The 17,595-nt window shown below is 48.1% G+C and overlaps 1 protein-coding gene across 1 annotated transcript in view; it reads right to left on the bottom strand.

The window, feature by feature from the left end:
• Nucleotides 1-379: 379 nt before the first annotated feature.
• The window catches only part of LOC146209317 (sodium-coupled monocarboxylate transporter 2-like), a 76,791-nt gene continuing 59,575 nt past the window's right edge, over nucleotides 380-17,595 (bottom strand). Inside the window, exon 14 of the mRNA XM_084587385.1 lies at nucleotides 380-681. Coding sequence (XP_084443511.1) covers nucleotides 465-681 — 217 coding nt within the window. The 3' untranslated portion in view covers nucleotides 380-464. The remainder of the gene's footprint in view (nucleotides 682-17,595) is intronic.

Below are 17,595 nucleotides of genomic sequence, written 5' to 3'. Positions count from 1 at the left end.
CACAGTAGGGTTCTTCTCTATATATTTTTATAATTTATTTACATTCTCTCAAAACACGCCAACTGTAAAGCGCAGATGTGCAGCCTGCTAATTGAAAATCCACTCATACCCAAAACCATTCCTCTTGGTGCTATTATAATATTTTTCTCCGCTCCTGAAACGGTCCGTTTATTTCTATGTTTAACCTCTGCTTCTCCTTAAATGCGTCCCCCTGTATAACATTTGGCAAACAAACCAATAACACATTTTTGTAGAGCGCCTTGTACACCGTTTATTAGGCACCTAATATTGTGCCTATGACAGCTCTTGACGATCATGTGGTGCTTCTTAACCAGTTGAGTAAATGGGGAGGCAGTCTAGTACCGTCTCTCCTATTGGCTCCTGCTATGCGAGCATGTTTATCCCTTAACCATTATGGGAAGGCGCGAAGATATTTAAGTAGCATATAATTAATGTGGCACAACCTATACCTCCCATGAGCTCGTCACGCCCAATAAGCATAGTCTGGCAGCGTGAACAGCTGAATCCGTAAAAAAAGAAAAAAAGAAAAAAGCCAAGAGTATGGACATAGTTTGGATACCTGCCATGGCACTGAAGAGCACTCCAATTATGATAGTCGCGAAAACAGCAAAAAAGCTGCTCCACAGGGGTGATACACGGAAGAGTGACATTCCACCCGACCTGCAAATAAAGCAAGAGCAGAGTAAATGCAATTTTGCCGTGACAGTCAGCACGCCTGTATTTCACTGGGGGTGAACATGCGACTGCATGTTTTTGTCTTGTTGGAAGGCTCTAGATATATATTCAGGGGATCGACTGCCAGCACTAGCCGTTTTCAAATGGTCTAGAAACCTTGTTTTCTTTCCTTTGACCCTTCAACAAATGCTTCAAATGTGAATGCGTTCTGAAAAAATTGCTCTCCTCGTTCCGCGCCTCCAGCAATGCGCGCATCAAAAGCATTTTGCAAGTCGGATACGCTAAAGGCGCCCCTGTTTTAAAGCGAAACTTTTACTAGCCCCGTTATGAGAAAAACCGGTGGCCAGCGTGTGGACTCTGTTGTACATCGAAAAGATGAAACGCCAGAAATAACAGACGCGCTACAGGAACTCATGGCCGCGAATGCATTCATGCTCAGTGCTGACAAACAGCGAATCAAATTAAAACATTGAAAGAGAAAATTGACCTCCCGAGGTATTATTACACGGTGTGACAAAATTTAGCCAGTCAAATTTACTCGCATACATGAATACACTAGTCCAAAACGAGATAATAGCATGCGCTCCAGGGCAAATGCGAGTGAGCGCAGCCTCTGTACCAATTAATTAGGAGGTGGGGTGTAATATTAAAACATATATTTGTTTTCGCCCCTCTACTTATCTCAAGCATTTTTGTAGCGAAAGCTACATGGGCCACGAACTTGCAATTTGGCTGCACTTGCTTGTTAAACGTTTTATTTCATTTATAAGAGGACGCAAGCCGGCGAAGATGGCGAACGCCGGCCTCAGTTGGTCAGCAGCCCCAGACCGGGCCGCCACCAGTGCAAGCCGCTTCGCGAGCACGGCGGGCCAGGGCCTTTTGGGCTCCAACCGACGAGCACCCGAGGAGGAAAGCCTCCCAAGCCTTTTCAGTGGGGTGGAATGGGAAGGAAACTGTAGACTAGGTTGACATGTCCACACCTTGTGCGGTAAAGAGCAACGACTCTCTTCACAGTGTGGAAAGTCGGGTTTAATATTTGGTTGGTAGCGAGCAGCCTGGGCCGGGCACCGAATAGTGTTGGTCTGCAGCTGTCGCAGAACGCTTTCGTCGGCCTTCGACAGGCCCTTCGCTGGAGGTGTGTGCTGTTGGTACCGAGCTTTACAGTCGTCAATATCGGAAGCGGTCGGCATAGCACATCGTCGGGGGTTCGGAGGCTTGGTGCCCGGAGGATAAGCGCACGAGCAGCTGCATTTACCGCTTCGTTCCTTGGTAGTGCTTGATGGGCCAGCGCCCACACGATGCGTCCAGGCTGGAGTTCCATGTCGCGAACCGATTTCTAAAGCAAGCGATGAGCCAGTGTGCCCACCTCACCGCTCGTATAACTTGCAGAGGCGAACCTCGAGTCTGTGATGGGCATTCTGCATTGAGGGTCAGAAACCGCGACGGCAATTGCGACTTCATCGGCTCGATAAGCACTCCCGGCTCGGAAAGAGCCCATTGAACTGTGTGTTGCAGTACACTACTGCGAGCCGTGTAGTGGCCCGAACGGGTCGGACCAGCCGCATCGACGTAGTAGACCCCTGGTTTGGAGCCGTGTTTAGAGTGCAGTAAAGCGCACGCACTCGAGCTAAGCGAAGGCCTTAGTGGAGGTCCGGATTCCTATTGCGTGGGACAGTGTCCACCCACAGCTTGTGTCACCAACCCTCGGGAATACGGCGAGTTTCGCCCTCCGGAACACAAGGTGGTGGGATTTTGAGGCGCTTGAGCAGACGTTTTTCTGGCCCCATTTGCGCCAAGCGCGTAAACTGGATAACGGTATGCACCTGCCGCAACTCCTGAAAGGTGCAAAGCCCCCCCCCCCCCCCAGACCGAGAAGTCGGTCCGGGCAATTTGTGATTGAGAAGTCCGATGCCCGCTTCACTACATTCCTAATGATTGTGTCGAGTTGTAACACATTGGCTGCGCTGAGGTACGGAGTATAATTTAGCATGCGGCTGGTAACGTGGGCCTGCACAAGATGGAGTGCGTCGCGTCCCCGGAGGCCCCCGCGCCGGTTCGATACCCAGCGAAGCATGTGGCCCACCAGGTCCTCAGTGCACTTAAGCTTAGCGATTGTAGTGTCTGTTTTGAGCCAACGGTGGATATGGAGGCCCAAGACCGGGATCTCATCCACCTCGCGCACAGGCCCCTCGAGCAGGAAGATGGTTATCGACGTGGGATCGGTCTTGGCAGCGCGAATGCGCAGCAGTTCCGATTTTGCGGGGGCACAGGTGACCCCACAGGTGTTAGCATATGTGTCGACTAAGTGGCTGCCTGCTGGAGGCTCTCCTCCGTGGCGACAATTGATCCTGTGTTGGTTCAGAGGGTGATGTCACCGCAGTAAAGTGCATGTTGCACCTCCTCCACCTGCTGCAGTAGTTTGGGGAGAACCATTATGGCTATGTTGAACAAGAAGGGCGAACACACAGCCCTCTGGGGTGTACCTCAGGTTCTCACACGGTAGGAACTATACTCCTAATCATCGATCCCGAGGAGGGCTCGTAGCTGGCAAAGGAAGTTTCGGATGTAAGCAAACGCCCTTGGCCCGCACTTGGTGCGGCTGAGGTTAGAGAGGATAGAACCCTATTTTACATTATCGAACGCTCCCCTCATGTCCAGCGCAATGATGGCCCTGTCTCTACGCCTAACAAGTTTGATATCTCATCGACGTTGAATCAAGATGCCCTGAGCTGACAAATGGGGTCTAAAGCTGTACATTGTGTAGGCGCAAAACTCAATATCCTCGAGGTATGGGGAGAAACGACCGGGTACCATCGTCTCGATAAGCTTTCCGACACATTCATTGAGGGACATGGGGCGCAGATTATCAAAGTTTACCGCCTTCTCGGGCTTTGGAATGAAAGTCACTAGAAAACCCAGTCGGAATCAATTACAAAAAACTTATGTTGTTACGGCAGAATTTCTGTGCGGTGTTTGACAGCAAACCTGTTGTGACAACAGAATGTTCTGTAGTAGAATCAGAAATTTCTGTATATACAAGTTACAGAAAAATCTGCCGTTTACGACAAAACTACAGAATAGTTTGTCGTATTTTTGACACGATTCTTTAGTTTTTTTCTACTGGTAATTCTTCCATTCCTCCTGCGAGGGCCCTTAGAAATCCCAATTATTATTAAAGAATTCGAAGAGTCGGGCGTACGGCTGATCCGGCAGATTTGCGAGCATTGTGACTGTTATGCGGTCTCTGCCGGGAGCCGCACCGCGCCTCATCTTAGCGACAGCTGCATTAAGATTGTGAAGAATGAAAGGAGCATCCAGCTCTTTATGCGGTTGCCCAGCATACTGGAACTCAGACCCTTTTGGATCCTCTATGCAACGGAGGTAAGGGAGCACAAATCTTCCGCAAGCTGAACGGTAGTACCCGGGTATGTGTAGAAGCGTTTTAGATTTCGTTGTGATTCACCGCCCGTGCTGACCCAGTCGAGAAGCGCGTGGAAGAGCTGCCAGGTACTTTGGAGCTCATCTGTCCCGCGGCCCTATCGCATCTTGCAATCCAGTTGGAATCCATCAGCTGGGACGCATACTGCTCGGCCTGTGTCGTAAGTTGGCATAAGCGCAACCGGAGCCGCTTGTTCGTCGTGTGGGTACGCTCCACCACCGGACTAGACCACGGCGGGCCTCCCAAAGATGAAGGAGGTGGTTATCCACCGCAGGCTGGTCGTCCATTAAGGGGAGCGTCTGTGTGTGTTCGCCCTTCAGATCAATTAGTTTTTGGCCCATGCATCGTGTCCTTCTGAGAGTAGGTTGTTAGGGATGTGAGCTGTCCTAAATTATGGTACCGGGATAAGCTTGGCTTGGCCGCAGGGCCTGCGGGACGCGTGCGTGTGGACGGTAAGTCATAGGACGCAGTGGTCGCTACCTAGAGTATCATTAAGATTCTCCCAAGCTGTGTGCTCCGAGGAGGCACAGAGACAGACCTTGAACCGTTGCCTAGCAACCGCCGCAGCTGGCGGACGCCGCTGACGCCGTACGCTCGCCGCGCCATCTGGCATAACTTCACACCGTGCTCCTCGCAGCGGAGCCACCGCGGCCTTTTGGTATGACGTCACACCGCTCGTCTCGTCATCGCGTTCGCCTCCGCTCTCTTCGCCAGCTGTGGCGCATGCCTAATAACATGTCAGAATATTAAAAAGGAGAGGTACCATGCGCCGCAACCACACCTGAGGCGGCAGTATGGACAGCGACAGCCTGCTTAGCAAAAGGAGGCCTTGAATCGACATCGGCACGAGATGAAGAGGACACGAATAGCCACTGGCTAAAAGCTGTGGATATGCCGCCGCGAGAAGGACACGTTTCACGTCCGATGTCTCGACCGCTAGCAGCAGCAACAGCAGCCGGGGAAGAGACCTGAGTCCTGCTGCACTGAAGACGGCACTTGATAAACGATGGACTGCGACCAAGAGACTTCAGCGGGCTCTAGAAACCGAAGAACAACGTGCCATTCGCCTAGAGAGTAGGCGTAAGAGTGACGCGGCCAGAAAGCTTTCGCTATGTACATCCGGCCACTGCTATTTTTATTCATGTCGACTTTACAGTAACTCATCTGAATTCGTTGTCTTCAGAGCTTCAATTTAGATAGCTTGTTCCGGGCTTAAACTCGAAGAAATGTTAGAAGGTAAAGAGAGGTTTATAAAAAACAGATGTTGACTCTGATGTTTTTGTGGGTCTGTCTTCAATCATTTCTTTAATATATTGCACCAAGATATTAAACCCATCGTAGCTGTGTAGTCTAATTCTACAAAGTAGTAGCGATGCGTCCTTGTTTATTTTTAAATAATTATTGCATCAATTATGGATGTTTGATGGCTTCAAGATGTTTTTACGCCAACAGGCATAGCAGGAAGAAGTCAAAAGAAATGATACTTGTGAGCACAAGATAAATACACGAGGCATCATCATTACTCAAGCCAATGTTACGGCAAGACGAAACTGATTTCACCAGGGTCCGGGGAAATAATGCAGAACATTTCAAAATTCGCAAAACTTGGATCTTCATTTCACATATTAAAGGGTTAGGGAATACGCGCGAGTAAGTATAAGAACACGGAGACTAAAAATGAAAACATATGAAGCACTTATATGGATCAGACGTGCGTACACTGCCACCAATCACTAAGTGGGTGGGTGTAACCATCAGCATGCAGAGGAAATGCAAGCATTGCGATAGCAGTAAACACGTAGATGGCATGAAAGTAGGGAAAAAGACACATTAACTTCTATTGTAAAGTTTGCGTTTGCGCTTTATGCTCATGGTTACCCCAACCACTTAGTGTTGTCTAAGACACTCTGCAAGTCCGACAGCGGACAGATTCTTCACTGGTTAGCTCAGCGCCATGCTCCAACAAATACATCTTACCGAGATGGTCTCCAGAAATATTTCTAAACTCCTGAAGAAGTTGTTAATGGTTATACTATGTTTTCCTTGCTCAAAGGATCACTGGGTTAGATTTTCGCAAGCCTGCCATTGAAAGAGTATGATCTGGTTCACCGTCCAGGAACATGAACTCCGTATTGATCTCTTCCGGTAGATTTAATGCAATGTGAGTTATAGGTCCTTCACCGGTAAATCACGTCACTTTGAAGAGGTAAATTATCGATTTCCTGCCGGGTAACGCTATGACGTTATTAGTGTCGAACAGCTTCCTAACTTGCTGTCAGAAAAAAATATACTTTATCGTCCACTGAACATGTGCGTGGGCTCGCCTTATTGTCGTAGTCCCGCCTTGCTGTTTTTTGTGCGGGCCTCGTATTTCCATCTGCTGGCTCGCTGCACAATTAAAGCCCCTTGAGCAAGCCATACACATACTCCCCCGCGGTTATGGCGTCGACAGCAGGCTTCCATACACCTCTCCCACCTCGAGAGAACTCAGTCATCGCGTGTACGCCAGGTCTGTTTGGACTGAAACAAACAGCTTCATGTACCACCGCATGGAGAGCGAACATTGTTTTTTAGAGATACGCGGCCAGGCCTTGCGGTGATTGCATCACTCTTAGCTCTCATCTCTAACCCGAACGTCATGTTTACACTCTGCTGCTCTGAGGGTGCGTAATGAGGCCGTGAATAATCTGGATGCCGCTCTTTTCCAGTACAACTCTCGTCAACTCACGTGGCAAATGGCTTCACTGATTGCTGTGTGACTCAGCCGTAGAGCTTATATAAAGAAATTAGTGAAAAGAGCCCGCCCACAATGTTCACCGAGTTCAGTTCATGGAGCGGAACTGCTTCGACAAACTTGCCAGACAAAATACTAGTATTATATAGCAACAGCTTAACTTAATCACAGAATGCGGGTCAACTGGGGATAACATAGGTTCATTGATTACAGGAGGTCACCCTCATTAGAGCTTTTAATAGTCCCCCCAATACTCGCCGGTAAATATCGAAAGTTTTGACGAAGTTTTGGACTCTTTGAAATAATGACCAGTAGAATTCCTGAAGCAGCCTTGCCTTAGGTTTCTTTACCGGGAGGTGGCATGAGCCTCCACTCAACGTCATCAACAAGAATCCCTCCCTTACTTCTGTAGCACTATGTCGAATCGAACCCCTTCGAGTTTTCATACTGTTTATGTTGTTTTGTGGGGTTTAACGTCCCAAAGCGACTCAGGCTATGAGAGACGCCGTAGTGGAGAACACCAAAAATTTCGACCACCTGGGATTCTTTAACGTGCACTGACAACGCACAGCACACGAGCGCCTTGCTTTTCGCCTCCATCGAAAAGAGGCCGCCGAGGCCGGGATTTGATCCCGCTTCCTTGGGAACAGTAGTCGAGCGCCGTAACTCCTGCGCCACCCCACCGGGCTGGCGCAGTCTTCATACTGGCGGTATGAAATGATGAACTTCTGCCACTTGCTTTCTTGATAGAAGTTTTCGGTTTAATTCATCATCCCTGTCCATGCGTAGATGTACCAAGGTATGCATGGCGCCGACTCTCGCGACATGGTTTGGTGCCTCATCCTCTAGGACAGTTCCATCGGTGGTCTGATCCTGATCGCACTTGCTGTGCGTTTCCATCCCAATCTTAGCCCAGTTAGAATAATAAAATTTCTACGAATTAGTTTCATCCGACATCTCGTGAGCCTTGGCACGAGTGAGCCAAGTTAAATTCTATCGCGAATCTGGCCATTTCCTTTTAGCCTCGGCTATTAATGCTTTGAAAAAAGCATGGTAATTATTCCGGAAGGCTCTTCGGCACCACTGCTTCTTTGCTCGGAACCTAAAAGAGACATTCAATCCTTGCCCCTAAGATCGGCAGGCAAGCGTTATAGTCCTCATCTAGCTGCCGTATCCACTCACATTCTGTCGTAAAATGTTCTGTAATATGTACGTCAGGTGGACCACTACTATGGCGGCTCTCTAATTCCTCAATACGCGATCTGGGTGCTATTTACTGGAATGTCTCGTAGGCTTGGTTTCAAAACTCGCAGGTTCTCATTATCAGCTTCTGTCGAAGAGGAAACGGCGTTAGAATTAAGGAGCTTCCGCAAAATGTTCCAGTATTTTGCATGCAACGATAATACATAATCGATTTAATAATAATAATAATTGGTTCACAGGAAAGGAAAGGTGCAGTATCTGTCACACTTGTTATGTGGACACCTGAACCGCGCCGGGAGGGAAGGGAGGAAGGTGGGAGTGAAAGTGGAGAGAGAGAGAAAGAGGAGCCATAGTGGAGGGCTACGGAGTAATTTCGACCACCTGGGGATCTTTAACGTGCGCTGACATCGCACAGCACACGGACGCCTCTTCGTTTCGCCTCCGCAGCCGCCGAGGTCGGGTTCGAACCCGGGTACTCCGGCACAGTAGTCGGGCGTCTTACCACTGCACCACCCCGACGGGGATAATCGATTTTTCAGATTGAGAAGCCTTATAGTATATTTTTTGCTGGCTGCTGCCCAGAAGAGGTTTATGCCTCCACTATGTCGCATTCCTGCTGTTCACAATTCCGCCTCCGAGCTTTTCACACCTTTCCCTTTATCAGTTCGGAGCTTCGCCGATCTTATCCCTTATTGGACGGTCGTGTGCGACGGATCTGTTCCGCTGACTTTGTCGCGCGTTTTGTTCTATAATTTTCTCACCTGGTGTATACTGCGCCCAAATGGCCATTTCGTCGTGCAGGGAGTTATAGCACAGCTACAGGCAAATTGCCTCCGCTAATCAGGGATGACTCCCAAACACTTCCTATCCTTTCAACCATTCCGTCAGGTTAACTTTCATGTTGCAGTAAATAACTGAAAGTGATTCGTTAGAGGTATTTGCTTGTCTCTTATACGACGACGAAAGCTGCAAAGAATAAAAGGCATTTCTTCATTGGTGTTACCTTTAATTTAGTGCATATAGTAGACTACCTTCTTTCTTCAGCTGGGCCACTACTTGGGCAGCTTAGCATGTTAGAGCCGTTGAGGGTTCTGTGGCCAAACGTTGGATGGAATCATCGGCCCTTAACAAGCACTCTGCAAGTTGAACAAAAATAGTTCAATCTCCTCCCCAAGCTTGCACGGTACTAGGAGATCCTTGATCTTGGCCTTTTGGCTTCACCATGCTTTCAAAATAGTCGGGCTTCCCACGGCCATTAACTCTGTTTAGCTAACTCTAGCTATCTCTAGGCTGAAGCACATGGTCTTCAGTTCATGCTGGCGCTGCTTGTGGTGCTCTTCGGGAAACTTATTTATCTCAGTGATGTTCCTTTCCTCGCTCGAGCTTCTCTCTCTCCGTTATTTCATAAGCGTTTCCTCAATGTCTTCCAACATTCGTCTCTCTCGTCTGCGTCTGTCCCGCTTTCGCCGATCGCCTCAACCTAGAGCAGTGTCCACCTAATCGACACACAATCAATTCCTGATTTCATGCTTGTCATAAACACATCCGCTTTACGCAGGTTATTCTAATCGATACCTGCTCTTAGCGACACCTACTGTAATATTCAGTCTCAGAGCACTAGCACTAGTCACTAATTTCCACAATAAGGTGTAAAACCTGACACACTTCTACAGCAAGGCTCATACACTCAGCTAAACAGTATCACCGTTTCTACCAGATCACACGATTAGAAATCGCGCTCGAGGACCTAACCGCAGGTCGCAGAGGTAGGCAGACAGTAGAGTAACGATCTATGTTCATTTTGTCTATTTACATAGCTTATGGAATAAGTTTCTCTATCACGAGATGGACGATCATGGGTAGATTCTTTGTCATGCCATATGATGAAAAGTTCCAATTCAGTCTGCCCAAATGAAGATAAGTCCTCTTGTCGGAACGCTAGCTAGTGATTGAGGTCCGCCTCCTCCTTTGCTCACTTCGTTTTATTAGTATAGCTTTAAGAATGCCAGGTAGACGAAAAGTGTATGTCGGCTTCGTCGGTAAATAGGCAATGTCAGTAATGTATACATATTTAGGTGAGGAGAGGACACTAAGCCATAAGGTCAGCAAAGTATCCCCACTGTTAGTAGGTACGCACACTAATGACAACTAGAGCCAACGGTATCTCATGACGAGGTCGCTAAGCACGACCTCTAAAAGTAAAAATGACTAAAAAGGAGTAACAAAATGGAATGTTACTTAGTTAAGCATACTGAAAAAGACTACGCCAGCAGTGATCCAAGATATACATAAACATGACCATAGCCTCCTTTATACATTCTGTTACTGGCAACTCCGCGCTCCGAGGCCATCGCCGCCGCTCCTCCTCCGTTGAGAAGTTACGCCGCTGGCTGCCGAGAGATCCCGACAACGACGTAGGGTCACCCGCGACAGGTGAGTGCCGGGTGCGCCGTGTAGCAAAGCGGTCCGGATAGCTACACGCTGCCGCTTTCTCGCTGTTTCGTGGACTGTTTTGCAGTGTGCAAGGTCATGCTTCTACTTTAATTGGCATTCAGGTGCTGCAGGAATACAGCATTGTACCAACTGGTAAGTGCCAGCTTTGCTTTGTTCTTCCGGCGATCGCTGCGTAGTGTTCAACTGCTTTGAGGCTTATAAAAAATAGTGACAGCACCAAAAACTGTGTTCACTAAGCGTCAATACTGAAGTAGTAATGTTAGATGTACACGTGGGCTTTCTGGACTGAAGTGCTAATTGCTTCCCTGCCTAGCTCGTCTGCGTAGTGTCTTGGATGTGCTCCAGCGAGGTTTTCTTTTTTTTGCAGTAAACGCTAATTACGAAATATTGTCATAAGCTGGAAACCCAAGATTTACCTATTGTGAAGATGACTACTTTAAATTGAGTTAAGCCGAATCATGCAAAGCCTATATTAGTTTTCCTTGTCAACTAAATCGCTGTTCCTCTCTAGCATCGGAAACCGCAAAACTCGTACTCAACCGCATTAAGGCCTGTGAAAAATGACAGCACCAGAAGTGTGTTTATTATGCGTCAGTGAGGTCATGGATCACTGCCTTGTCGTGGCGGAGGGGTTTGCAAAACTCGATGAAGTCGCGAGCTCTGCTGTGTAGGGCCGCCCAAGATATACAGGTCACGGCAGAGAGTTATGACAAAATATGATTCACTGGAGAAGGTAATGGCAACCCACTCCAGTATTTCCTGCCAAGAAAACCCTATGACCAGTCACAACAGCATTAATAATATGGCGCTGGACGATGCGCCCCCAGGTTAAAAGGCGTCCCACATGTTACTGCGGATGACCAAAGGGCGATTCCTAGTAGCTCCAGGACGAATGAAGCGGCTGGGCTAAAGCTAAAAGGACGCTCAGTTGTGGATGTGTCGGGAAGCGACCGGAAAGTCCGATGTTGCAAGGAGATATATCACATAGCAACATGAAATGTAAGGTCTATGACGCAAGGTAAACTGGATGTCATCAAGCGAGAAATGGACAGATTGAACATTGATATCTTGGGTATCAGCGAGCTCAAGTGGACCGGAATGGGCGAATTTAATTCCGGTAACCATTATGTATTTTATTGTGGGCACGAATCTAGGAGAAGGAATGGGGTCGCTCTCATAGTAAACAAAGGAATGGACAAAGTAGTGCTAGGGTACAACCCCAAAAACGACCAAATGATTTCACTTCGGATCCAGGGTCACCCTTTCAACATAACGGTTATTCAAGTCAATGCACCAACCACTACTGCTGAAGAAGCTGACGTTGAGAGATTTTATGCTGACCTGCAATGCCTTTTAGACCGCAATCCATCATCAGACATCCTTTTTTCTCTTAGGAGACTGGAATGCTAAGGTGGGGAGTGAAGAAATATCCAGAATTTAAGGCAAGTTCGGTCTTGGTGAGCCAAATGACGTTGGGCAGAGGCTAGTAGAGTTTTGTCAAGAAAACAACCTGACCATAGCGAATACTCATTTTCAACAACACAAGAGGCGCCTGTACACATGGCCTTCGCCGGACGGTCTGTACAGGAATCACATTGATTATATTCTTTGCCGACAGAGATGGAGAAGCTCTATAAAAGCAGTAAAAACAAGGCCTGGGGCCGATTGTGGCACCGATCATCAGCTTCTTGTTGCCAAATTTAAGCTTCGATTGAGGGAAACGCAGAAAACTAGAAGACCTTTCAGGTATGATCTGGATCAAATTCCATTAGAATGTGCTGTGGAAGTGAGGAATCGATTTCAAGAATTAGATCTAGAAGACAGAGAGCCCGAAGAGATGTGGACTGATGTTCGTGATATAATACAAGATGTTGCTACTAAGGTAGTTCCAAAGCAAAAGAAAAGCAAGAAAGCAAACTGGTTATCTGAAGAGGCTTTGCAAATAGCTGAGGAAAGGAGGATGGCAAATGTTATAGGGAAAAGAGAAAAATACAAGGTTCTCAATGCGGATTTTCAAAATAGCAAGGAGAGATAAAAATACCTTCCTGAACATACAGTGCCAAGCCGTTGAGGACAACAGCCAATTGAGGAACACAAGAGCTCTGTGTAAGGCAACCAAAGATATCAAAGGAAGCTTCTGTGCTAAGCTGGGCGTGACAAAGGACCAACGAGGCAGGGACCTCACTGAAGCCTCAGAGATAAAGAAGAGGTGGCAGGAATACACAGAAGAACTGTACAAGAAGGACCCGGATGTGCAAACCCAACATAAGACGGTTGTGAGTACTGACCTCGAGCCGGGCATCCTGAAGAGTGAAGTTCAATGGGCCTTAGTCAGCCTTGCTAAGAACAAGGCTAGCGGAATTGATGGCATTCCAGCTGTGTTGCTTCAAAACCTCAACCATGAAGACACTGTTAACGTTCTGTATACATTATGTCAGAAAATTTGGACAGCCCTGCAATGGCCACAGGATTAGAGGAGGTCAGTTTACATCCCCATTCCAAAGAAAGGCAGTGCCAAAGATTGTTCCAACTACCGCACGATCGCGCTTATTTCGCATGCTAGCAAGGTGATGTTGAAATTACTCCAAGATAGGCTGCAGCAGTATGTGGGTCGGAAGCTTCCGGACGTGCAAGCTGGGTTTCTCAAGGGCAGCGGAACTAGAGACCAGATTGCCAACCTTCGCTGGATCATGGAAAAAGCAAGAGAGTTCCAGAAACCCATCTACTTCTGCTTTATTGATTATGCGAAAGCGTTTGACTGCGTAGATCACAGCAGATTGTGGCAAGCTCTCCAAGAGATGGAAGTTCCAATTCACCTCATCTGTCTCCTCAGGAACCTTTATGAAGGGCAAGAGGCCATAGTCAGAACTGGGCATGGTCTTACTGATTGGTTTCCGATTGAGATTGAGACAAGGCTGCATACTGTCACCCTGCCTATTTAACCTATATGCTGAGTGCATCATGAGGAAGGCCGGTATGGACGAGTCTTCAGCTGGAGTGAAGATTGCTGGGAAACGTATCAACAACCTTAGATGCGGATGATACCACTTTAATGGCAGAAAGTGAAGTGGAACTCAAGAGACTTCTGATGCGCGTACAAGAAGCGAGTGACAAGTTTGGGCTTAAACTGAACATTAAAAAAGAAAAAGATCATGGCGTCTTGCCCTATCAAGTCCTGGAGCATCAAGGGACAAGTGGAAGCTGTGACAGGTTTTCTCTTCTTGGGCTGCAACATTAACCCAGGAGGAGACTACAGCCATGAAATTAGGAGACGCCTGCTTCTGGAAAAGAAATCCATGGCTAGCCTTGACCGCCTAGTAAAGAGCAGAGACATTACACTGCCAACCAAGATCCGTATAACGCGTGCTATGGTCTTTCCAGTTGTGATGTATGGATGCGAGAGTTGGACTGTGAAGAAGGCTGACCGCCGAAGAATTGACGCGTTTGAATTCTGGTGCTGGCGGAGACTCTTGAGAGATCCTTGGACGGCCAGAAGATCAAATCAGTCGATGTTGTCGACCATAAACCCTGACTACTCATTGGAGGGTCAAATTCTAAAGTTAAAGCTCAGCTACTTTGGTCATCTGATGAGAAGAGAGGAGTCGGTGGAGAAAGATTTGATGTTGGGAAAGGTTGAGGGTCACCGGAGAAGGGGTAGGCAGCGAATGCGATGGTTAGATGACATCCTCGAGGCGCTGCAGATGAAGTTATATGATGTTAGGAAGATAGTGAGAGACCGGAAAGCGTGGCGTGATATGGTCCATAGGGTAACGAAGAGTCGGGCACGACTGAACGACTGAACTGAACTGAAGATAATAATAATATTAAATATGCACGCGTATATTCTAGGCTGCGGTGCTATCTTCCTCCCTGGTTAGCTAATCTGTGTGGTATGTTACATGTGCTCCATGCAGCGCAGTATTTTTTTTTTTTCACTAACTGCACAATTCAGTGAAGAAATAAAAACACAAGCTTTGCCTATTGTGATGTTACTTTGGAGGGAGCGATACAGAAAGATGCAACGCGTATATTTGTCTTTCCTTGTTTTCTGAAGTTAAAAAAAAGAACGTTTGTACGACGCGCTGAATCATTGAAAGTAACCGCTGATACCAATATTGTTCTCCTTACTGATCGCACTGGCATACTGCGATGCAGTTGTTCCAATCTTCTGTAAATCAAGCTGGCTTCTAAAGTGCTATCAGTGACAGCAGCCACTGCGAACATTTTTCCCTACTTGTGTCAACTATTCATCACACCACTTCTACATGGTACTCTTGTAGCACAACTGCTGTTGTGAAATGTGTAAATATACTGGTGTCTTTTTTTTATATTTTGTTTTACAGCAGCGTAGACTAGCATTGTAATTTTTCTATTACCATTGGCGTAGCGGAGCAGTCATGCAGTTTTACGAGCCATGCGCAATTTCTTGAAACTGCCTCACACAAAATGTTATATAACGTTGGTGTATTGCCTAACAAGTATTATGATCACTTGTTAGGCTTAGAGTATGTCGGCCTTACGAAGTAAATATGCTGAATATGCACGATTCATGCTTAGGGACAGTTATCCCGAGAGCGAATACTAGCGCTCCTGCCCCGCGCCGATGTTCGTACCCGTGCGCCTCGACACCTACGTCAGTGGAGCCCTTAGCGATGGGAGCGGCAGCGCCGCGAAACTTTACCCAACGGCGCCGCTCTATTGTTCGCGCGGCGCGTTGATATGCACAGAGAGTATAAATTAGGCTATGGCATGACCCAGAAGAGCAAAGGTGACATTGATAAGTGTACGGCTGATGATTGAAGCCAAGGACATTGTCACTAAGCGTGAATTATATTGTCACGGTGTTGGCGACTGGGGCTAGGTTAACAGAGAAGGTACAGGCGGAATTACACGGTCCAAGGTTTAGGTACGTCCTGCGAGTCCGGAGCCGATTCACTTCAACGTCGTTTTCACTCCGAGCGCCCCCTGGCATTCCGCCCTCCTTAAGCGTAAGGCACACAGTCACACGTGCACACAAGCGTACAAAAGCAACCCCCCCCCCTCCCCACAAAAAAAAGTTTGTAGATGTAGTTTGTCAATCACCGTGCAAAGTACAGCTTCAATCGTACGACATGAACTGTCTCTGGACGAGGTGGCCGAGGGCCTGTGTGCTCTGATTCATCCGGGAGCACCTCGTAATTGACGCTACTGATGCGTCGCAAGATTTTATACGGTCCGAAGTAGCGGCAAATTAGCTTGTATGAAAGGCAGCGGCGTCGAACAGGAGTCCACACCCATACCTGGTCCCCGGTGTTGTAGGCAGCTTGTCTGTGGCGGAGGTTGTACCGGCATGAATCCCTGTCCTGATGCTGGGTGATGTGGACGCGTGCTTGTTGACGCGCTTGCTCAGCATCTTGGGAAAACTGCTCGGCGTCAGAACAGAGTTCGGTATCTGTTTGGCAAGGGTACATTGCATCCAGTATCGTCCGAACATTCCTGCCGTAAACGAGGCGAAACCGGCGTGAAACGCGTAGTCTCTTGGACTGCCGTATTATATGCGAACGTCACATATGGTACGATCGCATCCCCAGTCTTATGCTGGGCATCGACGTACATCGCCGGCATATCCGTGATGGTCTTATTAAGCCTTTCCGTCAGCCCATTGGTCTGCGGATGGCAAGCAGTAGCTTTTCGATGAGCCGTACCGCTGAGATGAAAGACTTCGGCTATCATTTTTGAAGTAAAGGCAGTCCCTCTTTCAGTAATAATACAGGTAGGAGCACCGTGCTGTAGTATGATCTGGTGTACAAAGAAATGGGCAATTTCAGACGCTGTACCACTAGGTAACGCTTTGGTCTCGGCATAGCGAGTCAGATAGTCTGTGGCGATGATTATCCAACGGTTGCCACCAGAGGACCGAGGGAAAGGACCGAGAAGGTCCATGCCGACTTGATCAAATGGTGCTCGTGGTGGTATTATGGGCATGAGGAGGCCTGCAGGATTTGATTACGGAACCTTCCGACGTTGACATTGCCGACAGCTCTTGACATAGCACTTAACAACAGTGGCAAGGTTGGGCCAGTAGAATGTCTGTCGTATCCTAGCAAATGTGCGAGAATAGCCCAAGTGGCCAGAAGTTGGTTCATCGTGGCACGCGGAAAGGATTTCCTCTCTTAGAGCTGTGGGTACCACGAGGAGGTAGGTTCTCGACTCGGATCTAGAGTTCTGTTTATAAAGCACACCACCTCTCAGGCAGAAAGTTGAGAGGCTCCGAGAAAAGCACTTAGGTATGGTGGCTGGCTGACCTTCTAAATAATCAATCAGTGCTCGTAAATCTGGATCGGCACGCTCCTGATGAGACATATCTGGAGCATCAACAGCTCCGAGGAAACTGTTAGCGTCATCCGTGTCTGGTGAAGCGAGCTCGACAGGCGCACGGGAGAGCGTGTCAGCATCTTCATGCTTATGTCCGGACTTATAAACAATAGTGAGATCGAACTCCTCTAGGCGAAGGCTCCATCGCTCCAGGCGGCCACATGGGTCTCGCAGGTTGGCCAGCCAACACAAAGAATGGTGGTCAGGGACCACTTTAAATGGGCGACCATAAAGGTAGGGCGAAATTTCGCACCAGCCCAAATAATAGCGAGGCATTCCTTTTTCAGTAGTTGAATAGCTCGTCTCGGCGCCGGATAAAGTACGTCTGACATAGGCGACGACTCGTTCAACATCCTCTTGACGTTGCACGAGAGCCGCCCCAAGGCCAATGTTACTGGCGTCGGTGTGTATTTCTGTCTCCCCCTGCTCATCTAAATGGGCTAGAACAGGCGGCGATTGGAGACGGAGACGCAGCTCGGCAAAAGCAGCTTCTTGTTCGTGAGTCCAAACAAAAGGGGTGTCTCCCCGGTTGAGCCGAGTCAGCGGTTCAGCGAGATCAGCGAAGTTATCGATAAAACGCCGGTAATACCTGCAGAAGCCGAGAAATCGGCGAACAGCTTTCTTGTCACGTGGAATCGGAAATTCCGCAACAGCAGCAATCCTGTCGGTGTCGGTCTTCACGCCGGCGGCGCTGACGACACGGCCGAGAAATTTA

The sequence above is a fragment of the Amblyomma maculatum genome, chromosome 1 (assembly GCF_055883805.1).
Source record: "Amblyomma maculatum isolate TAMU_Amacu chromosome 1, ASM5588380v1, whole genome shotgun sequence".
In the NCBI taxonomy this organism is placed as follows: Eukaryota; Metazoa; Arthropoda; class Arachnida; order Ixodida; family Ixodidae; genus Amblyomma; species Amblyomma maculatum.
The sequence above is the reverse complement of the archived record's forward strand: the minus strand, read 5'-3'. Positions and strand labels throughout refer to the sequence as shown.